General features: G+C 33.6%; 1 protein-coding gene across 6 annotated transcripts in view; it reads right to left on the bottom strand.

Moving 5' to 3' along the window:
• The window catches only part of grh (grainy head), a 564,970-nt gene that overhangs the window by 244,066 nt on the left and 293,121 nt on the right, over nucleotides 1-27,783 (bottom strand). For all 6 annotated transcript variants that reach the window (XM_069825497.1, XM_069825500.1, XM_069825496.1 and 3 more), the window contains one exon: nucleotides 14,170-14,332. In XM_069825497.1, the coding sequence (XP_069681598.1) occupies nucleotides 14,170-14,332 (163 nt within the window). The remainder of the gene's footprint in view (nucleotides 1-14,169; nucleotides 14,333-27,783) is intronic.

Raw genomic sequence — 27,783 nt, 5'->3', positions numbered from 1 at the left:
TGTTTTAAAACGAAAATTGTGCTTAAGCACTTAATGATTTTTACTTTTTGTACATCCAGAAACTGAGGAACGATTTGCGGGGTTTGGGAGCTTTAATACTTGATTTAGCAGCAGGTTTGACTTTTTCCATTACGGAATTCTGAACGGCTTGTATGAGCACAAAGAATTACGTGTAAATTGGGGTGAAGCTGGTCTATTCTCCACTGAATGAATCTTCGCTTCAAATCACTAGTGTGGTTAGTTTAAAGTTAATGAAATACTTTTATGTTGGCTCATTATGATACTTAAGTAAAAAGAATCGATAAGTTGAACTGTGTATTACGAGCACTTAGTCTATCTCCCTCTTTTTTTTACACTTTTTTACTCATTATACTTAACTATATATAATTTATGAATGCGCGGTTGTAAATCATGACTGGACTCACTTCTACGCAATACTCTAACTTCTTTATAGTGCATTTAAAGGTCTACCTTGATGTTAAATGGAAGTTTGCGCGACTGGTTGTAAACGAAATATTATGCAATTTCCTCTCATTATTACATTTAATTTTCACGATAATCCTATAAGTAAAAGTAAAGACACTTCTCAATTAATATTACTGACTGTAGGTTCATGTCTTAACCAGGGCAGAGACTTATGAAAGCTCTCGATAAATAACTTAAAAATACAATTTTAAGTTATTTACATACATAGTATATATACATATATTATATCCAAAATATGTAATAAAATTCCTTCCTCAACATCCTCACATTAGCATTTTCTCCATCAACTATGTCAGAAAATGTTCAACAATTCTAATTAAAGAATTAAATGTTTCTGAAACGCTCTAGAGCAGCGTTTCTCAAACTATGGTCCGCGGACCACCTGTGGTCCTCGAGGTCTGCCCTTGTGGTCCTTCAAAAAAGACAGAAGAAAAAATAAAATTCAAACGAATTGCGTATCACACTATAGCTTAAAATCTCAGAGTTTGGAAATGACACATGGTAATCGAATTTCACTTTTTCTCCCAGTATTGATATTTTATGAAATTTATTACCCTACCCGTCTATCGACTTTCCACTCTAATCTCAGCAACAAAAGAGGGATTTAAAACACTATATACGTGGTGTTTCTCGCCATCTTTTCCCTGCACATCTGGCGCCGCGCCTGTAACTCAGCCAGGGACCACCCGAATTCATAACAGGGGACCAAAGTATCGACCTTTAATTCAATTTTAAAATATAAGTATACTGGTATTAAAATATGCTACGAAAATGATAAATTTGCTTTCGAAGGGAACAAGAGTAAGGTGGTCCGCGGAACTGTTCTGACTTGAAAAAGTGGTCCCCACTTCAAAAAAAATTTGAGAAACGCTGCTCTAGAGCATTTGTATGAGAGCCTCCTTGAATTTGACGTCAGCAGAACGCAGGACCACCGCCTAGACAACACATGACAATCACAAGAAAACAATCAGTCCTATGATATTATAAATGTCTACAGCAACCACGCTGGGATTCGAACCTTGGTCGCCTGCTCAGAAACTCTGCACCACGGCAAACGAATTACATATTACTAACAACAGCCCGTGAAGGACCAAGATCGACAAGATGCTTCAAACGGGTGAATGATGATAATAATGTGTCAAAATTTAATTTGTTGTTGTTGAAAAGTCTTTCATTTGTGGGATAAGTCCTTTTACCTAAACACTATCGACATTACCTAGTCTGCGCAGGATTCAAGCACAAAGCTCGGAAATTTTAGTTGAATTAGATCAGTTGAAGGGACCATTTGGAAAATTCGAATTATCGAGTATTTCATTTTCGAATTAGACAGGTTTCGATTATTGTTTTCTGGTTTCTACATCAAAGGCATTTTTATTAAAATATAAAAAAGGTTTTTTTTTTTCCGCGAGAGACGATCCAAACCAATTAACTAAATTAATGGAAATCGTATCCAGAAGAAATCAGTGCGTTGCAGTTAGAACAAAACTATTGTAATTATTCAAGATTTTGTACACCACTGTCAAAATAGGATATCCAAAGTTATTTTTAAAAAAAGCTTGATATTTTTGTTTCTTTATTTAGGATTTAACCTTTAATTCATGCAAATTTCTTCGAGTTTATTGAGAAATTGGAAAATTGTATCACTCACATTTTGTTGTCCTTCAAATAGCACCTTAAATTTCTGGGGGTGGTCCATGGCCTGGACGATTGTAGGCAATGGTTTCTAGGGATATTCTGGCCCTTCTTCATCTGAAGAAAGGGCAACAGTTTGCTCTCGCTATATTGCGAGCTGATTTTCGTAATTTTGTAACTGATTTTCGTTATATCTTACTTGGGATTATATATAAAAAAATCGAATTACTACGATTTTTAACATTGCATTGTATAGGAATGTCAAGGAACAGCGCGAAAAGTTTGAATAATTCACGATTTCGAATTAAAACGATCGAATTAGACAAGTCAGACTGTATATACATCTGGACTTACGCTGTAACTATCGTCTGTACTGTAACAAATACATCGCAAATACCGTTGTTGCATTAACACTAGGCCTGATTTTCTTCTTACCTTCGGAGATTAGCACTACCACCTCTTCCGTGTTCCGTCCATTAGATTATTATTGAGCCGAAATATCAGTGTGTAATTATAAGACGTTAAATAACGTACAGAACAGAGCACTATTAATGCAAGCATACAACACTTTAATGCAATGGACCTTAAGCATCTACTTTGCACTTTTTTATCACCGCCATCTTCCACCTTTTTTTTAGTTTCGCCCTTGTAAAAACAGTTAATACCCAGTTGATTGTATTATATTCCAAACATCAAGTTCAATATAAGTTACAATCGTGTTATATTTAGTAATGTTCTTGATGTACTGAAAAAAAGCACTGTCGATATATACGTATATGAAAAACAATCAAATTAAACGGTTCGTAACAACTACAAAATGAAAATTAAGGAAAATGCAAGTTATAAAAGAATCATGTATCAGACAATACCTATAGTCAGACATATAAAAAAAATTCAGACTGTAATTTTTCTGTTTTCTGCACCAATCTCTTCTACTTCAACATAGGTCATATTCTTCATCATCGTTGACCATCGACTGCTCAAAATCTGTTTAAATCCGTCTGCTTATCTAGTTATTTATCTTTCTATTCGTCGACCTGGTTGGCGAGTTGGTATAGCGCTGGCCTTCTATGCCCAAGGTTGCGGGTTCGATCCCGGGCCAGGTCGATAGCATTTAAGTGTGCTTAAATGCGACAGGCTCATGCCAGTAGATTTACTGGCATGTAAAAGAACTCCTGCGGGACAAAATTCCGGCACATCCGGCGACGCTGATATAACCTGTGCAGTTGAGAGCGTCGTTAAATAAGACATAACATTTTCTTTCTAGTCTCTTATGGCCTATGCCTGAATCCAAGTCGTCAATATGTGTGTCCATCTGTTGAAATTCTCTCGTATCAAATGTACTGTACTTCTGATTGAGATTCTGGCTGATATGTAGACCTACATCTGTTATCAGTCAGTACTTCTCACTTCTAGTCGGCGATGTATGCAATGGAACTGGTCACCCTACCCTATTATCTCCTGGCCTAATTGCCTCATAAGTGGTGTTTCTTTGGTATCACGAGGTTCAGACCTGTCTTCGGACAGTTGACTAAACAACAACAAATGTACTAATCTCTTCCATTTGATGTGGCGACAACTGAATCAGGATTTTCCGTTCTCTTTTGTCACTTCCCTGTTTCGGTTTCGTTTTTTAGCCCTTAAATTGACAATGTATCCTATAGGATAAGACAGGTTAATAGGCTATAATTATGCTATAATTTTAATAGAACAAAAGAAAAAATTGGTAAGAAAATTACAATTTCACAATACTATAATATTGTACAACACATAAAAATATGGACATTGCGATAGTTGTTTTCTTTACAGTCCGGCAAGGTTTAATAAACTAGTGTGAGAAATGAAGCTTTGCCAAGTTAAGGGTTAACTACATTTTTTGCCTTCTTGTCTTGACAAATATATGATTATGGCCATATTTATATTCAAATACTAGCCGTACCCGTGCGCTCCGCTGCACCCGTTAGAAATAAATATAAAGTAATTACATAATTAAAATAGGACATTTGATCCAGGGAACATTCGTGTTTGATATAAGGATAAATCGTTTATTATGTTACTTAATTTAAATTGTATTTGCATAATTAAAATGCGATCATTTTGATCCAGAGACTACTCATTTGGTCATAAAAATTATTTTAGGAAATACAGGAAAATAATGTACAGAATAGCCTATCAAGTTTTCTGTGCATAAGAAGCTATTTTAATCTTACCTGTCCTCGATTCACTCAGACGTTATTTTAATAACATTATAGCATTATATCCATCTAGAGAAACTACACTTTCCAACGGTGAATTAATAATTAATTATACAAATCGGTTAATTTAGCTTCTGATATTACTTCATACAAACACAGAAACATTATCTGTAGGCTTCTTTCATAGCTTTCGATTGTTGCTGTCCAAGGCCCCTTATAGACGAAGTCATTTGTTTTTTAATTCATTACACCGCCTTAGATGGCAGTTATTTTAATTTTAAAACTCATTTATCTCATTAAATATCAGTCCTATCAAAATTTTTCAAGGAATAAAACTTATCGGAAATTATTTTTAAAGAAACTTGTGTTATCTAATATTTTTCACAAAAATCAATAATAAGCGAGATATTTCGATTTATTTAATCCAGGCCCCCTTATAACCCCCCTTTTAAATAATGTATTTTGAATGCCATATAGCCTAAAGTCTAAGTTACAACGAACTTAATTTATATTCCAATTTTCATCGAAATCCGTTCAGTCATTATCGCGTGAAAAGGTAACAAACATACAGACAGACAGACAGACAGACATATAAACAAAAATTTCAAAAAAGCGATTTTCGGTTTCAGGGTGGTTTATTGTATATGTTAGGACCAATTATTTTTGGAAAATCGAAAATTACCAGAAAAATTTGGGCTACAGATTTATTATTAGTATAGATTAAGTTCCCTTTTTACTGATAAGCATACTTATTCAGAATCCCAACACGATTAATAGTAGCATTAACCTAGTCATATGACGAACATGCTAGGTCTAAGACCACAACGTTGAAGATAAACACACACACATTCAAATCCTACGGGGGATAAATTCGCATTTCCTTGTCGGCAATCGAACCCCGCTTCGCTGAACTTATAGCTGGATATTAGCACTTTATCTATAGCAGACACTTTCTTATGTAGGGATACAAAACAACATTCTATTTCTCTCGGACATATATATGTTTTGTTAAGTGCCAGACCGAATATATCACACAGATTTAAGCCAAAGGTCGAGCGAAGACAGAATGAAAATTGTGACGAACTGAGCGCAATTCTTTCAATGCTGGACGAAGGTCGTTCCTCCAACAGTTCAACAGTTGGACGCGGTGGCACACGACAAATGTCCAACCCGCAGATCGCTCTGTCTTCTCTTAGCAACACAATTATTTTCTTCCCTGGAGCTAGCTGGAATATTAATTATGTTGTTAAGTTTTGCTTCCCTTCTCAATCTGTCCGTACGGATACAATGCGATTACTAATGTCATCTTGTCTCGTATGGCCGTCCCGACGTATTTTCTTTCTTCCTTACAATCTCTCCCGCTACCTCCTGACAATATCCCATTATTTACGAAAGGAAACATCATTTACTCTGTATTTTTCCTTTGGCCAGTTTAAGACATGCTATGCACAAACGATATAAAAAAAAAAACCTGACGCCTTTTAAATGTAATATAATTCTAGATTCTTATTTACGCTTATTTTCTGGTTTTTTATTCCTCTTGTTATGTTCTTACATTTAATGCCTATTATCTTATCTCTTGCGAGTAATTTTGTGAGTTCAAGTTGTATTCTTTTATCTTTTTGTTTACCCAAAACAAATAAATAATTTTGTGTTAGTTTATTCTCAATCTAGTTTTTACATCACTCACCATTTCCGAAATTGTTGACCATGAAGATTATAACAATGCCAGGACTAGGCCGTTAAAAGCGAGGATTTGTATGCAGTGGAATCATGAAAACTTCATGGTGCAGTGATTAGCGTCCTCTGTTTGCACTCCGGAGATCAGGGTTGCGATCCAGGTGAACATACCTTCACGATTGTGGTTAAATTATATTTCTTCAGGACATCAAAATTTTGGTGTAACAGTTTAATGAAAGCCACTTTTATAAAGTTTCTAATAATTTTCATTCTCTCGATTAGGTCGATTATTTCAATTGATTACACTTCAATTAAATATTTACGTATATAATAAATCGCTAACTCTAATGTATGAGAAGATTGACGCATAGCTTCAACGTTGAGTGAATGCTAGAGTCATGGATTTTCTGTTGATAGAAGTTCATTTGTTTCCTTCCTAGAAACAGCATGCCATATACTGTCCTGTCACAGTGAATGAGCATAACTCTTCATAACTTAACAAAAATGATAACGTGGAAACTATTGTACCGGCAAAAAATCAAATGATAGGATTTTATTCCTACAAATAACACATATCACATGACTACCCCATGATTCTTCCGTGACTCTCTATCCATCATTATTGAAATTAAGGTTTAAATTATCTAAAACATGATAAACATAAGATATAACTGGGGGATTTTTACTGGCATATATAAAAAGAATGTAATGTAAATTAATTAATTTAGCTAAAGACTGTTTATATTTAAATTGCATTCAATATACATTATCTTGTTTGATGTATTTATGATAACCATATACGAATAGAACTGGAATATCGCGTAATATTACGACAGAGTAAACTCCACTACAACCTCTCATATCAAAACTGTATAGCAATTCATAATATTCTGAGAGTCTGAACTCATATTTTAGAATTACTTACCTCATTTATAACTTAGATGTATGAAAATAATAGAGATGCCTTATAATATGACTATGTAAGATATAATGATATTCACCCAAAGCCACAGTAACTCAAAGACAAAATAATGTAAATTAATTAACTTAGGTATAGACTGTTTTAATTTTATTTATTGTAATTACACTTCTTAATTCATCAACATTCTCATGAAAATAAGTGTTCATAAAAACAACACACGACTTATAGACTGAACAATTCACAAAAATTCTTGAATATCTTGTAACTTATCCGATTAAAAATGCTAATAGAGATATTTCTCTAGTATCAAGCTACGAGTATAGCAAATTTGTTGGTTTATTTTTTAAGCACCCGGTATATAGAAGAATCACACGCCAGACGCTTATATAGTACAAATCCCTTGATGTGGGGTCAGCAGGGATTTAAGAATGCAGCATCAAACTGTGTTTTAACTGTTATCCCTGCTGACCACGACCAAGTATGTCCTCTTTCTGTCAAAGTGATTAGAAAGTATGTATATCAGCGTATTTACGAGGCGTAATATTCAGCATGCTCCTTCCTCGTTTGATTGAGCGTTAAGCTACTGCGAAGTGAAATTCGCTCATAATTATTCAGCTGGAGCATCAGTGCGAATAAGATATAATTAATACGTCGTACATCATCTACAAGGCTGTAGAAAGTTCACGAGAAATGGCGAACAGATTGCGTTTTTCCTTTTTTTGCTAACCTCCTAGCAATTTCGGCCACGAGACGCTTTGAGTGGGAAGTGTGGAAGTTTAATTCTCCCGCAAGATGTAAACGGACCACAGGAGGAGATTTCTCGGGGCACTTTCGAGAAGACGGAACATTGTTTAATAGTTATGATTATGTATAAAATTTATCAGTCGACCCTGACGTAGTCAAGCTATAGAAGCAAATTTAACGCTGTATGGAGTCTAGTTATGGTGCAGAAGTATGGAATGTGAATGCAAAATCAAAATCAAAATTGCAGTCAACAGATATGAACTTTTAAGGAGTTCATAGGGTTAGAAAATATATAAAAAGAAAAAAGATAATTGGTCTGTATATAATTTGTTAAAAATAACAATTACAATGATTTGAACACGTGAAAATGGTGGATGCAAGTAGGTTACCAAAGAGTGTTCAGAATGGGCTTGAATTGGGAAGAAAACAAGAGGAAGACCTGAGAAAACATGGCTGGGGATATTATTTTTGCATGATGTAAGAGAAGGTATTACAAGATTGTGTCTGGGAAATTAGAAATGAATGGAGAGAGAAAATTTCAATTCTATAAAAATTGGGCACAAGAAGATGTACAGTGGAAGCTCTTAAGTTCGACAGAACTTTGTGGGTTTGAACATAGAAAAGTGAAGGACAATGTAACTTAGGCCTATGCCTATTTTATTAGTTTTTACATTACATTAATTTTATTAATTAACCATTTATTAACGACTCATATACTGTATGATATTCGACATGAGTCTTTTAATGTGTCGATGTCAATAAAACAGTGCTGAAATAATATTGGCTGTAACTTAAAATAACTACAGAAATCATGGATATCAAAACTGTCTGTAAAAATCCGACAATCTATTAAAAAAATTTGCTGTTAGGATCTGTACTATGATTTGTCTGGCTGAAAATATTCATTAAAATATCCTACTCAGAATATCCAGCCTTGGGGTTCGATCTTCAGGCCTCCTGCGTGAGAAGTTACACGATACCCTGCGGAAAACCCGTTGCACAGAACGACACAATTACAAAACATATAATTTTTATATTTTACATAAAAATTTTAAACACTTGAAGGACTATTATAATAGGTTTCTTCGCTGAAGTTGCATTTCCGGAATGGTAATTCGTTCCTGGTTTGTGTTTATTGTAATATGGACTATATTTGCTTTACTTAAACTGTGACTTGGAGCGCTCTTGAACTGAAGAGCCTCCTGAGAAACTGGCTGCCGTCGCCTATCGATTGGGCCTCCGGCAATGTTTTAACTAGAGGTATGAGAAAAAGCTTCATTATGTTTCTTGTCCGTCAGATGACAGGACTGTGCGCCCCAACATGGAAATTACGGCCGGTTGATCGGAAAATAATAATCCGTGCTTGTTCACGGCCGCCAATAATAATCAGGTCTGACGTCACACATCGCAGCCGGCCATGATTCTTTTCAGAAAACACATATCATAGAAACTGGAGTGCAATCTTAATGCATAATAATTGCTGTAAACATTCCCACGATAATGATGAAAATTTTTAAGATTTTAATAGCATTTCCTTCAACCTTGTATAATTAATAATACACATATTTTTTAATTGTTTGGATTATAAAATATTAATATTCAGATTATTTAATATGTGCATAATAAAATGAATAGAGAATAAACGTTCAAATGTGATTTTATTAAAATATATTTTATTATTTTATTTCGACATACAAACAGAGGCTAACTTAAGACAAATATTTTCAAATTCTTAAAACAGCGTTACCTATTTACTTATCATTTATAACAGAAGTGACAAGAAATACCAACTTTTAAAGAATTAATCATTTCCTCTTAAGCAATAGTTTAATTTTAATACGTACAGATGCACGTGTTATGCTAGAGGTAAGATAAATATAGTATCACCTGAACTGTACAATATCACACTGGCTACGTAAGACCTTCAGACCCGTATTTGTGTCCCCCGGTATAATTTTATTATGCAGTCGAATTCTATCTGTTGAGTCAAAGTACACAATCAAAATGTTAAATGTTATGTTTTATTTAACGACGCTCTCAATTGCACAGGTTATATCAGTGTCGCCGGATGTGCCGGAATTTTGTCACGCAGGAGTTCTTTTACATGCCAGTAAATCTACTGACATGACCCTGTCGCATTTAAGCACACTTAAATGCCATCGACCTGGCCCGAGATCGAACCCGCAACCTTGGGCATAGAAGGCCAGCGCTATACCAACTCGCCAACCAGGTCGATTACACAATCAATTTATAGATATAAACATACCTACTATATATCTAAATACTTCAGAATTACCGGTAAGTAATATATTTAAAGATCTGTATAGTCGCTTCCTGCAGATGATACAAAGTAGATGCATTGGAACCAACGCACATATTTGTTACAATCGCGCGAGCATCTTCTCGGGTGGGTTGCCGGTGTCCTACTCCACTTAGGTGCAAAGTTTTGAGGCTAATTCCTCATTTTGTATTCAAGGGATGAGGTACAGCGAGCGTGTGAACCTCTTAAACCTCACTATCATCAGCAACGAATTCCATTCCATTAATAGCGACACCAATAATTTTCATCTATATGAAACATTAAATATTTAATGACCATTTTTATACACGATAATATTAATCTAAAACCATTTTATTATTCTTAATTAGAGGCCTAAGAAATCAATTAGAATATTTCTTCCTTTAAAATACTTTTATTCCGAGACCTTCTACAACAGCATCCCAAGAGTCTAACCTTACCTTCACCACTAACAACGATTTCATGCAATGCGCCGTGTGATTACCTGGCGAAGGCCAAGATCATTCCAGGATATTAATTTCTATTCTCACAGACAGACGCATTCCTCTAGCTTACCTAAGAATTATTTTGTAATTGAATCATTAGACAGAAACCACAGTACACAGAAAAATCATGCCATGACGTCACTACGACATCGCCAGACTACAAAGCAGTGCTTGCTGTCTTTACTTCGAGCTCTTTCGATTGCTCACCACTACAGAAGGCCAAAAGAAATGATAAATTTTCCAGTGTTTCACCATGAAGATGAAGTTGGGTGTTAATGGTCACGAGATAAACTCAAATATATGATTATTGTCATCATCCTATTCGAATTAATGCTCATTTACTCATTTAAATTAATACACAAATTAACCACATTTAATTGCATACAATTACTTTAGACTGGTTTTAAATGTATCTTAAATACAAGTGTTCTATCCAACATTTAGCAGAAAGCTATACTCTTCTCTTCTTTCAGATGTCGTATTCCAGCATTATTTTTGAAAACTTGTTTCGCCCAAACTATACGAGAAGATTTTCTCTCTTCAAACTGTCTGAAAACAACATACTTTGCATATTAAACTTTAATAGCATTATAACTTAACATATGAAGTTTTACTTTGACTATTACACTTTTACTACGTCACACTACTTTTGACCAATGAAACGGTACGAAAGGACGTCTTTCAATCAATCATGACTGCTTATCGCACAATTTTATCGCGTCTCTAGCATTTGTTTAATTTTATCGCGTCCCTAGCATTTGTTTATTTTTATCACTACCCTAGCATCTGTTTCTTTGTTTGCCAACATTTCAAACTGCACTGGTCTGGACGTCAAAAAACAGAAAATTACAAACCACTCCAGTCGATGCACAGCACTTTCAAATATGACTCGCATTGGCATTCAAGAACAACAATTAATAAAGATCACTGGTCATATATGAAGAGCACCATTCGGAAATCCTGAATAAGTTGAGGGATACACCATGTACATCAACGAGTTCACTTCTTTTACGCACACGTCCAATATAACATCAACTGAACCACCAACCACTAATACATTCAAATCTGAAAATTGTACTTTCAATAATTGTTTCTTTTAAAATTATTCATGCTTATTTTTTATTTCACCATCGTTAATTAAAACGTTTCTTGTTTATTTCATCATCCCTAATTAAAACTTTTCTAACACTTGTTTATATTATTTAGGTTATGTTTGTTATAGCTTCTGCTATATGATTATTATGGATAGTCACGTATCAGGGAGATTGTTTAATACTAAGATTTACTGAAAATCATCTGTCAAGTGATGTTGATTACTGGGATCCGGATGAATGAAGTGGAATGAAAATGTTTTAATAAAAATGAAACTGAATCAACAAAGCTCTCTTGACTAGTAACCGTCCACAGAGTTCAATGAAGATTCCATAGTTGGCACAACTGATAACAAGAAAACAGCTACTGCCATCTAGCGTAATGTTGAGATGGTACAATAATACATTTATAGACAGATCTATTTTCGTAAGCCAATTAATATTTTATTGTATTGGAGTATTTTGTTACTTCTAATCTTTATATACTTTCTTCTAATCGTGTAATAGTCAATTAAATCCCACTCGAGTTTTGATTTTCTCTAGATAAATCAAAACTTCTAGTGAGATTACTGTTGAGGAAACAACATGCAAACAAAGTGATTAAACTGCAAACGAAAGCTATAAGAATCATCACAAATTCCCGTGTCTACTAACACTGCCGTCCTCTCTTTAGGAGAGAAAAAACAATGACTGTCACAGGCCTATAAGTACATACTTGGATATTATCGTTATTTGCAGAACAAAACATTCACAAGTATATTACGAGGAGTGACTTTTACACAACATCGACAGCGAAACGAACCAACATTTATCTCATTATTTCAGTATTTTAATCATGATACTCAGAAGCCCGTGTAATGGAATTTAAACCTATTATTCTACAAACACTGACATAAAATTGAGCAATACATTTTATTGTCCAAAATAATGAAACGTTTAGAAGGTCTTACTCAGCGTTTTATTTCAAGGTAATGAACATAGCCTACGTCCAGCTCAAACCACCATGTTTACAAGAATCGTGGCGTCACCTTGGAAACTACCCTACCAATTACGATGTTTCTTGTGCTCACCTCCCAATATAAAATACCACAAACGACAATATAATATGATCTGCACCATGAACTTTTTATGGCTGTCTGCTCTCCGATAGCCGAAAGTATTGTGGAATGTAATGCACTTAACAGAAATAATTGTTAACGATGAACAATCATTCGTTAATAAAGGGATACCAAAGGTTATCCCTAACGTGTATGCAAATTGTCTCATTTTAAATCTTTCACAAAATTATATAATTTAATTAGTATTGTAATCCTAGTTAACCAAGGCTGTATATTAAGGCTTTTAAAGACGTAACGGGTGGGAATTTTGCCAACGTTTATATTTCAGAAATCGTCTGTAAGAAATCTACGTAAAGATAATTATTTTTTGGTCCTATAGAATACATCCAAGGATCCGGGTTCTATTCCCGACGCCAGAGCGAATTTTTCTCCTCTATTATTAATAGTTTATAAGAGAGCCTGAAATCTTATGTGAGCGTGAATATTATAATAGGCCTATTATAACACATTTTAACGTGAAATATTCAAGTGTGAAATGAATAAAATATTACGAACACACCTTTTAAATGTTTCTCCTTCCATTTCTCCTTTTCATTCATTCATCCATCTAACCATCCATCCATCCATCCCTATGAATATCTATTAAAATGCACTACAATGTTAAAGAAAGCACATATTGTACTTTATTACTTTAATTCGAGTTTTAAAAACATAAATAAATAAATAAATAGATAAATAGATAAACATATAAATAAATAAATAAATAAATAAATAAATAAATAAATAAATAAATAAATAAATAAATAAATAAATAAATAAATAAATAAATAAATAAATAAATAAATAAATAAATAAATAAATAAATAAATAAATAAATAAATAAATAAATAAATAAATAAATAAATAAATAAATAAATAAATCAATCAATCAATCAAATAGAGGTGGGATCATAAGGAGTGAGTTTTAATGGCAGGCAGAGTATTTATTTACCTATGCCTCCATGTTAATTTTGAAAGACCAATGCACTCATTTTCTCCGGTACCCAGCTTAGAAGCCGTTTGCCCTGATTAACGTTTAGTTTTATTAGATCCCCTATGTTTAATGAACTTTGGATAGACGAATCTTTTGCAATTTATAAACGGCTTGAAAGTTTCATGAGCAGAGCAGTCCGCATTTAAGTAGTAGGCTACTGCATGGTTTTTCATTTTGAATAGGATTTAAGTTCGACGGACCGCGAGGAAAACCACTTACACTTCAGTACTTCTGTTTCCATGGTAACATGAGTGACATTAGAGTAAACCTTTCATGTCAAAATTTTTATCTTTTCACCTCAAAGAGAGACGTTTCACGTCAAAACCAAACAAGAAAACAAAATTAATATATGATTACATCTATAAATCTCTTCCCGATTCTCCGGCCTCGAAATGGCTTGAAACTGCGTACATACATCAGATGTGTTGGTAGCCATGGTAACCACTTGTAAATTAGTTCTTCTCATGTTATATACGTGAGAGAAAAAGATGTGAATGGGTCAGAGATATGCAAATCAATACAGCCAGACAACAGTTACACTTACCTTGACTGTTTGACTCTTGAGAGGTTTGTCCGGGTCGGGAATGTATTCGAGTGTGATACCATAGAACTGCCCCTTGTTGATGTACGTGATCCTATCGTCTTCTCTTCGTTGGCTCGTTGAGATGGGCGTCTCCAGGTGGTACTTGAACCCATATTGCGAATATCTGCAACGATACAAACGGATGCACTATAATTTCGGCCCATAGTTTTTGCTTGTGCAGGTCGTCATTTCGCTTCTAGTCTAATTGCAACGTTGGCTCGAAGGTAGGCCGATGAAAGGTTAGGAATTGGTTACAACTGAGGAGAATAAAGACGTGGCCTATTCTAAGTAAAAATCTATGGCAACGGTTTCGTTCTTAAGACCAGATGGATTAAATTATATAAAAAATAATTGGCTTCATTATTATTGTCATTATTATTATTATTATTATTATTATTATTATTATTATTATTATTATTATTATTACTACACACGACTACTTTGAGATTTCTAAAATAAGGTTTGTGACTATACTTGTCATTTATGTACTTCGAATTTGCACTTGTATGTATAAATCTACTACTTCAACTACTAAAAGAAATAGCAAATAAGGTCTTTTAAAAAACAGACAAATGTGTAAGCAGACAAATATATTTTTGGCTTCACGCCTAATTTATAATTATTATGATGACGAAACTAAATAGCAATGTCGAGTGAAATATAGTCTATATAATTAAACCTTACACGGTGGTAGGACTGTCATTCAATTTTTAGCATTAAATCCGTATAACAATATATCCTTTATTTTCATATCCCGAAGATGAAGTCAATAAAATATTGCTATATTCTGGAAATTCTCATTCTAACACACGCTCTAGCGTCAAAGATCTGCTGCAGAACTAGTTAGTAGCTACAGCAAACAAATGTTTTATTATTATAAACTACAATTAATTTGAACTCATACTATCAATTACATTCTTTGTTAGATTTATTTATATATGAATTCTGTTTCCACTGTCACATGTTATATATGGCTTCTATTTAATCGATTTCAATTTTTATGACTCTGATAAAGATCATTAAGCCGGTTATGAGTCGTGGTATTTAAATTTGCAATCGGGCATTTGCCTTTATGACTGAGGGAAACCATGAAAAGCCTCAGTCAGATCGGCCGACCATGGGGTTTGAACACGCAAACTCCCAAGCGCGAGTCTAGTGCGAGCCTGAACCACCTAAATCAGTTAAATTATATTGTCTGCAGTATAAATTACTGAACAAATTACAATTGCTTACTTTAATTTTACATACTTTTTGGTTGGAAATGAAATAAAATTAAACATTATTCTTATATTATATCTATATGGGATATTCTGTAAGCAACATGGCAAATGTTTAGTATACAGGGTGTAAAAGATATAAAATGTAAAAAAAAATACTGGTTGTAGAGCATAAATAACTGAAAAAAGGTCAAATAGTATTTTTCTCTAACTGTCAAGTTATTCTGTAAGCAACATGGCAAATGTTTAGTATATAAGGTGTAAAATATATAAACTGTAAAAAATGTACTTGTGGTAGAGCATAAATAACTGAAGGAAGGTCAAATAATGTTTTTCTCTAACTGTCGAGTTTTCCTAGAAAATATCTGTTTTGTGAGTTTAACTTTTTCAAAAATAAGAATATACAGTAATTATTTACTTTGCCCGGTATGTACGAAGAAGCAGTCGTTTGTTACTCTGTTGTGTATTGGTATGTGTAGGTGTAAGATCATTGGCAATGGAATTCACGTTCAGTCGAAATGTAAACAAATAGACTACTATCAGTCTTAAAAACATGGTATTTTACAATTTAACATAAAATTATAAAAATGACTACCTTTCAATAGATATTTTGTTCAGTACACCGAAATAATTTTGGCAGTTCATATCGTTTACACCCTGTGTATAGAAGATTGCGAAACAGATTTTTTTATTGCTTTACATAAATAAACAGATACAAATCTAGTAACTGGATATCTTATTTCGTAACTAAATTGGATATTCAGCATCGATAAAAATACAGTTTTTCTGTATGCAATAAATTACTGTGAGCAAAAAGTATCTTTATGTTAGAATAATAATTATTGCAACTGCATGAAAAAATACCTAAATCACTAAAAAAATATGTAGGAAGCAACGTAAAAACAAGGAAATGATCACAATAAGACTGATTTATTCAACGAAAATAAACGGAGAAAAATAACTAGGAAAAAGTATCTTTTTATGTCTAAAATTCCCGTAGTGACCAAAGTCAAGTCAATATATAATCAAAAGGCCACCGGCGTAGCTCAGTCGGCTAAGGCCCTTGCCTGCCGATCCGGAGTTGCGTTTGATTCCCGTTTAGGCTGATCACCAGGTTGGGTTTTTTCCGGGGGTTTCCCCAATCGTAAAGCAAATATCAGGTAATCTATGGCGAATCCTTGGCCTCATCTCGCAAAATATCTCCCTATCACAAATCCCATTGACGCTAAATAACCTCATAGTTTAGGCTATATAGCGTCGTTAAAAAACTGAGTAAAAAAAGAGTACAATGAAAAAGCCAACTGTGGGGTATTATTTTCCCACAAATAAGATCCCTTGTTTATTGGAAGCGATCCAGATTTGCATAAATCATTGCGATGTGTTTAATGGAGCTTGAAGTAATACGACTACCAAAACAAAAAACTTGCTTAGAGCAAAAGTATGTGATGGATGTACGCGTATAAATTAGCGATGCTTCAAATTCATAAACTGACTAGAATGTATGACTGATCCAGCACAGACTGTGTTCTTTTTACCTACACCAGTTACATTTTGAATGTATCAATTAATAAAACGCCGTTACTGGTATACCTTGTTTTCTGGTAGCTGCCATACAAATTTATGTCGAAAGTAATTTGGTTATATTAGACAGTGGGGTCAACGGCGGACGGCCAATAATAGGTTCAGAACCTCGTCCAGTCAGGATGGAAGCCAAGTGCAACAACCGCTAAACCCACGCTTCATTTCCTCTAAAAAAAGTTTCAACTTTTACAAACTCTTCCGTCGAAATGGATGCAGCCGTCCAGATATGGGAGTGACTGAATCCTGTCCTAACATAAATATTTAATTTAATCATGTGAAAGCGGATATCGTAGCATGAATGAGAGGCGTCGTTTAAGAGAAAGACAGAAAAAAATTTAAGTTTTTCTCGTCATATGGAAATTGATGGTCTCGGACATTTTTGCTTCAAGATGGATCTCATCAGGTCTAGTTTTCTATGCCGAAAACTGGCCAGTCTCGTTCTGCCAGATTTTTACCAGGTTGAGATTTTAATTAAAACAAGAAGAACCGAACCTGATGACAGATACGACCACTCCACTTTATGTTCTCTGCTCGAGGCTCGGTCGCATTTCATTGAGAATCCCAGACGACGAGGCCGCCTTATACAGGGTGCTCTTGTGACTCATATACTTTCTCTATGTAGGAGTGAGACTCGTGTGTCATTGGGATGAAAGGAACAAGTTTTAAAAACGCTGTTTCCAAGACTACTTTGACTCCATTTTCTTTAAAAGCGATTGGTTAACAACAATTAAAATGTTGTCACAAATTAAGTGTAATAATTCTGGGAAAAGTGGAATAAGTCAGTTTCCACAAACTTTTTTTATTAATTTATTGACAACTTACGGAACATCTGCTCGCTTCGGAAAAGAGACATAAGTATTTCTCCCATTAGAATAATTCATACAGAAGAAAATCAAATCGACATAAACCAGTGTGAAGACAGTTTTTTTTCTTCTCCTGTAAAATTAACATTTTTAACTTGTGCCACTTTTCCCGAGCACTACAGAATTCATAATGCTGGTTGTTCATTAATTATTATTGACCAGCATTTATGATGGAATAAACATATTTCTTCTTTACGTAGCATACTTTCTAAAACGACTTATAAGTTTGTTATTCTTTGCTCTTACATCCCTACAAATATTCTGCGATTACTTTATTTAAACTTGGTTCAATGTCTTTCAACATTGTATAATCGGATAGGAAAAAGCAACAAAATTTGCACTTTCTGCACTGATATTGCTTCAAAAGCGGATAATTAAAATATGCTTAAAGAATTCAATTGATTATCCAACAAATTTGATTTATTCAAATTTCAATGTTTTCAAAATTCAACAAATGTAAAAATATCATCACAAAAATCATGAACCGCATGTTTTTTCCACCACAGGGAACCTGACATGTCCTTTAGCTGAACCTAAATGTTACACATCCACTGGACTAAATTACAGCCAAAGTTACAGGTCAAGGTTATACAACTCCATATTGATAATAAATTCAGATCTAGATAATTTTAATTTTGATAAATTTAAGCATAAAATTAAGCAAGTTGTTTAATATTCAAGTCTTTTTTTTTTTCTTTTTTCTTAATATCAGTATATTTCTTGACTTGATTCCCTTTTTTATCTGTGTAATTCTGTTTTGTAACTATTGTATTAATTTTTGTAATTTTATCGATTTTTGTTATACTGTATTTTACTAGAAAATTATTTATAGGGACTGCTCCCGAACACAAGGTTGCGCTACGTTTATTCTATGAATTAATTTTGTGTTGTAGAATGTAGCAATAAATACAATAGACTATCTTGTCTCCAGTTCATATAGCCACTCTCACAAATTAATAAATACATTTCTATTACATTTCACATCAGACCACCTTTTCCTTGATCTGCCTGAATCTTCCTCCTTTTAGCTTAATAGTAAAACGTTTGTTTCAAGAATGTAGTATTATTATTATTCTCATTTCCTGCAGCGAAACACAGAAACAGTTCTGGTCAGTTCACATAATAGTTCACTGGCACTGGCTGTCGATAATGTAATGAATATTATGTACTGTATACGTTTATAGGCGTATACGCCATTTATACATTGCTTCATTACGTACTAGTAAGAGACTATAATATTAACTATATAAAATGAAACAAGAATTTTGTGACTTTTTAAATCTATTTACATTGGACTACATTTATAAAAAGAAAAGAGAGTGAGGGGAAGAGGACAACGGCGATCGGTAAATGCTATGGAATGATGACGAAATGGAGAAATGATGACGGAATGATGTAGATGCCTAATAAGGAGAAAAAGGGAGTACCCAGAGAAAAACCCCAACTGAGACTTGTCCGCCACTAGTGTCACTATGGATTTTTCAATGAAAATTACTCTTCCATCCGTAACACTTACAATCTATTTACAATCTTGTAGAATTATTAGCTAGAACGTTTCAACGGGTTTCCTTTTGTTTGTGTTAGCATTTAAGTACATTTTTTTTTCAAATATTTACATTGCCATAGCTGTCAAGAGTGTTTTCAACGTAACACTCTGTTGAATGATCTCGGTAGAATGCTACTTACAGGTTTTCTATGCCAGACACATAGTTGATTGCAGATGTGAAAATTAATTATTCATAAGTAAAAAAATGTGATAAGAATTCGACATCTAAAAGTTCAAATATTAGTCACTGTGTTATAGTAACAAGTAATAGATAAAACGCAAGTTAACATTTCACAACATTAAAATTGCAATCAAAACTGTCCAGGACTGAAGAGTATCCCTTGGTAACGGTTACAACAGATAGGTTTCCCCTCACCTTACCTTCTTCCAGCCGAAATGTAGCTCTTTAGCGTTGAATGCTTTACATTTAAGAACCGTATTAACTATTTTAATTATTTACTAACATATTTATTATGAGACTTATAATTTATTGTGTCAATTTCTCCGATAATTTTTGAGACAAACAAATAAGAAAAAGTATGAAGACTCACATAGTTAATACTGCTTCATCCATGACTTTAAACATGTGAGTGCATTCACATGCTCCGAATTAAGTGTCGCTCTACGTTTAGTAACAATGTTTCCTGTCAAGCGCTTCTCCACGATCATTCAATTTAAATCCAAACGTTTCACCGAGTTTACCTCTCAAATCCTCATATGACATAATGAAGTTTACACTTTTCACAGATCACAGAAAACTGATTTTTTTTCCTTTATCAAACTAAACACACAACCATCATATAGAATCTCAGTACAGAAACTGCAAGCACCTGCAAAAGTACAGCGGTCGAAACAGAAGACTGGCCCCTATTGTAATCCGAATTACCAGATTTTAGAAAAAGAAGAAGATAGTTACGCTCTCACTTGCACACATTGTAGACATAGCTATTTTATAAGGGATGAGGGGAACGAATCCCAGAAAAGTATGTATTTCATATGCTAGGAAGTTGAGGTGACAACAAGTTGGAAGTTTTCTTGGAAAACTATAAAACTTAATAAGGGTTTCGCATTGTTTCAACTTTTAATAGAGGTAGATAGATCACTGTCTTCATATCTCCATCTCTTTCTGAACTGTTTGTGCAAAGGTTTTTCCTACGATACCTGGTTTACAGTTAGAAAATAACAGTATTATTGTGCTTTTAAGCAATTTCCGAGAGAGAAATTAACGAAATTTTAGTACGAGTTTATATTAACAAAATAATAATTAATATCAACTACAACCGATTAATTTTAATCGACTCGATTATTTGATTAAACATTTTTGCTCGATTAATCTTACAACAGAAATTGATCTATTAATCGATTAGATTAATCGATTAAATCCCACTGCACTAATTTTAACCGATTTATGTTACAAATGAACAAGAACTTTTCGAAATTGAGATTCTTAAAACGAACCAGTTTATTTGGTTGATATGATTAGAAAGGTGGGTGTTCGATTCCGGAAGGAGTAATCAAATTCCTCATTGCTATAACTTTCATAACGGCTGCTCAGTCCTTAATATATGAAGTCATTAAGGTAAGGACTGTCGGAACATGATGCTAACGACCCACTTCCTATCACTGTCAGGATTAAAAAAGGCCAGAAGCTGTATCTCCCATTCCCTCAACGTCTTTACGGTGTGCACTCGGGATTTACGAGTACATTATCTCTTTGCGAAAGCAGACTACCGGATTAAACATTGAACTTTGAAAGCTCTATGGTTCGTTGGATACTCTGGACATACTGACTATAAATTAGAACTTCAAATGTCTCTAAACGGTCACACCTTTCACTTCGCAAATTACTGTTGTTAGTTTTAGTTACATATCCCGACTCTCTACAAGGATTAATTGCAGCTCTAATCGTCGATTTTTAAAACCTGTTTCATTATAAACGCATTGATGATAATTATGAGCTTTTTGAACCGTGCCACCAAAATGAATAACACAGTGCGTGTACATAATAACAAACCTTTAGTCAGTAAGTTTTATCCACATAACAGGTTAAACTTTCTGACTTTAAAATAATGAATCCAATATTATTATATCTCCCTTTCTGGTCAGTAGTTAGCCTATAATTTCTGATATTTAATGATAAAACACACATATTAGGTCAATAATACAGTATTCATTGAGTTTATGAAATACATTAAAGCTGATATGTTACAGCTGTATGAACACTAATATTCATTAGTGTCCATACAATTGTAACATATCACCTTTAATGTGTTTTATAATTTCTGAGTTTTACATTTTTTTAATCATAAATGTTCATTTTCCTACCCAGAACAAAATTCTCTGTAATATAATTTCATCCTCTATATAAGTACTAGAGACACTTTCTGTGCAAGAACTACAAATAATAACAAAGGTACTTAAGGCTAAGACGTTAAAAATTAAAAGTATAGTAGTAGTTTAAAATTTCACCTAGGACAACGGTTCGTAAACTACATGAGTTCGAGAACCCCTCATATTGTGTGCATTTTGCCAGACCTCTTAACACATTAACTTTAAAGACTGTCTTTGATTAGTAGAAGGTAAGAAAATACTTTTAATCATACACACTGTTTAATTTTAACTTCACAAATTATTATAAACTCAAGTTTAGTTTACAAACTCTGCAAAAATTAAAACCAGTTTTGTTAATAGCAAAAAGCTATAATTACAATATTTTTTAATGAAATTAAGATATACAGGTATTTATAACTGTTATTGTGTGATATTTCTTATTGTATTTTTCATAATGAATTAACAAATAACATTTTACTTTGAAAAGTCACTTGCGTACCACAGACTAATAGTTCTCAGGGGTCCACGGACCACAGTTTAAGAATTACTGACCTAGGACAAAATTATCTGTTTTAATATGAAGTCCTTGAGAGACTCGAGGCAATACTGTCCTCATGTTAAGACAACTCGTCTTGTACCAGGTCATGAGGAAAATCAGATATGGACCTAGACCGAAACTCTTCGAAGACTGCAATGCCCATAGGTTAGACGTACTAGTAGTAACAATAGTAATACCAATAGTAGTAGGCCTATCGGTTCTAGTACCAGCATCATTAACAGTAGTAGAATACCATACAGTAGTGATAGTATCAGTAGGATTATTTCTGTAGTTTTTATATCAGTACCAGTAACAGTAGCATTATTATTTGGTTTAATATTAGTACCAATATCAGTTGCATTATTACTGTGGTTTAATATCAGTACCAGTATCAGTTGCATTATTACTGTAGTTTTAATATCAGTACCAGTATCAGTTGTATTATTACTGTCGTTTAATATCAGTAGCAGTATCAGTAACTTTATTACTTTGGTTTAATATTAGTACCAATATCAGTTGCATTATTACTGTGGTTTAATATCAGTACCAGTATCAGTTGTATTATTACTGTCGTTTAATATCAGTAGCAGTATCAGTAACTTTATTACTTTGGTTTAATATTAGTACCAATATCAGTTGCATTATTACTGTGGTTTAATATCAGTACCAGTATCAGTAGGATTATTTCTGTAGTTTTTATATCAGTACCAGTATCAGTTGCATTATTACTGTAGTTTTAATATCAGTACCAGTATCAGTTGTATTATTACTGTGGTTTAATATCAGTACCAGTATCAGTTGCATTATTACTGTAGTTTTAATATCAGTACCAGTATCAGTTGTATTATTACTGTGGTTTAATATCAGTACCAGTATCAGTTGCATTATTACTGTAGTTTTAATATCAGTACCAGTATCAGTTGTATTATTACTGTGGTTTAATATCAGTACCAGTATCAGTAGCATTATTATTGTAGTTTTAATATCAGTACCAGTATCAGTAGCATTATTACTGTAGTTTTAATATCAGTACCAGTATCAGTGGTAATACTATAGTGCTAACAGTATCTGTAGTTACAACAGCAGTAGTTTTGGCCGTAGGTATTACAGTAGTTATAGCAGTAGAAATAAACGACTGTTGGTTGCTAAGATCTCCATTTATAGTTGATTAAGTTCTTCCTGAATTTGCAAGTCTAGCAGTGTTAACAATAATTAATTAATTATGAGATGGAAATACGTAGACTATAACAAATTTCAGTACTCTGATGATAGTGCCATGGCCGGAGATGTTTAGCAGAGTTCAAGTGTGACGTAAGCAAGAAATTTCCAATTACTTTTTTTTACCAGAGTTCTCTTTTTCAGTGATAGAATAATATGGCTTTAACTTGTAAATATGTGATTCAGAATTCCAAAATTTGCTTCCCTTCTAATGAAAAACCATATTAAGGATTATAGCTATATCGCAGTAGCAGTATCAGTATCAGTAGTAGTAGTAGTAGTAGTAGCAGTACCTTAATTGAAAGTATATTGCACATAATATTGTTAGAAAAATAATACAAACTCTTCTAATATTTCTCAACTTACTGGCATCTGATATTCTCGCATCAGTAAGCTGACATAAGTGCCAGTATGTTAATATATAGTGCGTTACTTTGTACACTATTGCATAACTTGGGCCTGCGGGTAAGTTGGTACAAGGAGCGCCGGTCGTTACAGCAGCAGTAGTCTCGAGGCTAAGAAATGTACACATGTGCCTCCAAGTTTTGGATTAAGTGTATCAGCTGAGAGAAATCTTGTCTTTGTTCCTTGCTGCACACATGGCCTTGCCTTTAGGCTTGATCCAGCATTTCGGTACACTTGCTCTAGGGCTTCATTTTTACACAGCAGGTCAGTGAAATGCCAAGAGTAATCGAAAGGACAATAAAGTATTTAGTTACAACAAGACTTGAGGCAATTAATACTGCGGTAATCAGAGTGGTTTATCGAGACATGACTGTTATTTGTACCTCAACAATGCTACGATAATTACAAAGGTAACGCTGCGAAAAACGAGATCTCTTGGTCTTTTCCTTACAATGCAACACAATATTACTGGTTGTTTTATCGAACTTGACTACTTTATCTCTGTCTTACAGTTTGTAAGACAAACATTTCAATTTCCTTTCAGTGTGTGAGAAAGCACCAATAAAATAACTTTTTTCAGACAGCCATTCCTAAAATTATATTTTTAACATTATACTTATATGGGACGAACTTGACAGACTAATGAATATTTTTTTTTGAATAATTTCGAGGGAAAAATTGTTCCGGAGCCGGGTATCGAACCCGGGACCTTTGGTTTAACGTTAAACCAAAGGTCCCGGGTTCGATACCCGGCTCCGGAACAATTTTTCCCTCGAAATTATTCAAATCAACTTTACAGGGAGTTATACCTGAAAATCTTGATTTGCTTGGCAGACTAGTGTTTATTATTATTATTATTATTATTATTATTATTATTATTATTATTGTTATTATTATTATTATCTCCAAAGGGGGTTAGCCCTATTTTACATATGTATGCTAGGGCTATAGTCTTACACAAAAAAAAAAGTATAAAGACAAATGTAAAAGAAAAAATAAATTAGCTTACACAATGTAAACAAAACATAAAACAATCCGTAATTTAGATATTGCGATTGCAAAGGAAAAATCAGGCATCAATTTGAGACATACAAAAATCAGTTACAACACACATACGTAACACTTCTTAAAAGTCGTTCTCTATAACACAAGTATGCAGCTTTCCGTACCATACATCATAAATTAATACACAATAGTCACACAAACACAATCAAACTATAATTAATTCATTGCGACGACATCAAGCATCCATAACTATGACTCATATACATATCAAATCAAGCATCCGCTACAACACATACACTTAACATAGTAACCACACTTTTAAAATTACAAATTTGGCTCCAAGAAGAATAAATAGGACACTGTTACTAAATACTGTTATTTTCTACAAGGTCTTAAACAAATCTGTAATAAATCTATGAAATTCCTTTAAGCAACATTGTTTCAGAAGAACTTTTGTTATTGGTGGTGAGAAAGTTGTATCGCACATGCTAAGATGGGTTTCTAGCCGGTATCTCTTGAGTTCTTGTAGCGGGCACTCAAATAATAGGTGGTCGACTGTTTGTGTGTGGTGTTCACAGGAACATGAATAGACCAGCGTTTGTCTGTAAAATATTTTTTGTACCTAGATATTAAATAAAATGTTTGTAATTTCTTTGGGGGGGGGGGAGTTTTACATTTTTAGTCACGGTATTTTTATTTTAAAAATGCGCAAATACTAAAAAAGCGCTTTTCAGACGCAAACATAGATTTTAGGCATTTATGGCTAATTTAGGAGTTCTAGGTCCTATAGAATCTTAATAGGGGGATTCTGTGTACATGAAACGTAGAGATATCTGAATACCATACGTCTAGGACGTAGCAAACAAAATAGATACGGAATTATATTTAGAAATTTGTTTCCTAGTAACACGTAACTTAATGTATTGTTATAAGTTTTATACCCAGTATCGATATAGATTGATGAGTCATTGTAAAGATTTCTTTTAACTTGTACGAAATGAAACGGAAATCTTTTATTAAAATCTCACACAGCTGTGGTCATCTAAATTTATATTTTTAAAGTAATAATTTTTACTTGATTTATTGTACTTATTTTGGGTGTCATCCACTACGGTTCAACCATTGGCAAAAAACAAAGAGAAAACAGAGTTCGATTCCCTGAAAGAAATGGAGATATGGCTCATTTCTTTACAGACTAGATATGTGTAATGTTGGCTGTGTACCGTATTAAGCAGCGGTTTTATGTTGTGCTAACTGCAAGAGACATGAGCCTCGCGTACTTGTATAAAACTAAGTGAAATATTTGTTGCATACTCTCTCAGTTATTGTAAAGTGAAAGAAATAATACATGGATTGTAGCATACTGATTCGCAATGGTTGTGTAGACAACTTTTTATTTCAGGAGGAGACAAACTTTTGACATGACGTTAAATGCCGAATAAAAAAAAACTGAGTTAGACGGAGATGCATTTCGAATGGAGTATCCGGATTACAACTATATGGCAGTCGTTCATATTAAGAGACCACCAGGTTTGATATCGTAACTGAAGAACTCCGACAATGACGTTTCGTATAAGATCAGATGACATTAACATGTCATATGACTACCCTGCGGTACTAACAAGCAATTAATATAATAATGGAAAATACATTATTTATAGAGGATATCCTCTTTTAATCTTGAAATATTTTATTATTTTATTTGGTTGCAACTTGGAAGTATTGGATTCGCATCAATTAGCGTATACAACCGATTCAGAGTAAGACGTATATATCAGTTTTTATTTATTCTCCTCTGTTGCTATGATACATGGGTTATTAATGCAGAAGCTATAGTCAACTTACTGGATCTTAGTCCCGCCTTCTACCGGTTAATATACTGCGATTATTCGGGATGTTGTTTTATCGATAAAAGTTGGGGCTCCCGCCCGTCTGACTGGTTGCCAACTGTGTTGGAGTAATATCATCAGCTGGAGGGAATTAGTTCCCACGCCTGATGAGCTACCAACACTCCCATTACCAGACGCCTTATATCTTCCTGGTCCTCTTGTATCCGGCAGTATGGTAAAATACCCAACAAGAAGTTGTGTCTTTCGAAGCATATCCGTTACAATAACGGGAATTCATTACAAAGGTCAACCTGATATCCACTTCTCATTAAGCTATACTTAGGAAATGGGTGAGATTAGTTTGCTTCAATAAGAATTTCCAGTTCGATATTTTGACTCTTCTGTGAAAATTTATTCATTTATTTATTTGTTTCTTTGTTCCTTGGTTTATTTATTTATTATTTATCCATTTATTTATTTATGTCATATTTTAGATTGTGATCCTTGCAGATATAATTTGTGTTTCATTTTATTTCAAAAAGGATCTTTGATTCATTCATTCATTCATTCATTCTTTCATAGTTTTCTGCCCAAGGACAGCTCTTCAACTACAAACCCAGGATTCTCCAATCTCCCCTATTTCCCGCCTTCTTCTTAGTCTCCGCATATGATAAAGGAAATTTAATTTAATTCTAGTTTTATAATATATAATATATAAGCTGCAAAGCAATATCAAGCATCGTTAGCGTTGAAAGAGAAAAACGAGAGCAGAAAACACGTACATTCAAATGGACTGCATGGAATAAAACTACAATAATGACTACTTTCAGTAATTAGAAATATTAGCTAGCTCCATGACTACTAAACGTAACTAGGTATTCATCACGGTTTGATACAGACAGCAGCTAGATTTTATTGTGCTGCAAAATTTGATTTCCAAAAAGATAAGGAATTGCGGTAGAAAATAAGTATTAAGTGGGAAGTATATTGCTAAAAACATATCGCTAATGAATTCGTAAATTTCGTTAGGTATACCAAAAAA

The sequence above is a fragment of the Periplaneta americana genome, chromosome 5 (genome assembly GCF_040183065.1).
Source record: "Periplaneta americana isolate PAMFEO1 chromosome 5, P.americana_PAMFEO1_priV1, whole genome shotgun sequence".
NCBI lineage: Eukaryota > Metazoa > Arthropoda > Insecta > Blattodea > Blattidae > Periplaneta > Periplaneta americana.
Note: the sequence above shows the minus strand (reverse complement) of the source record. Positions and strands in the feature narration are given on the sequence as shown.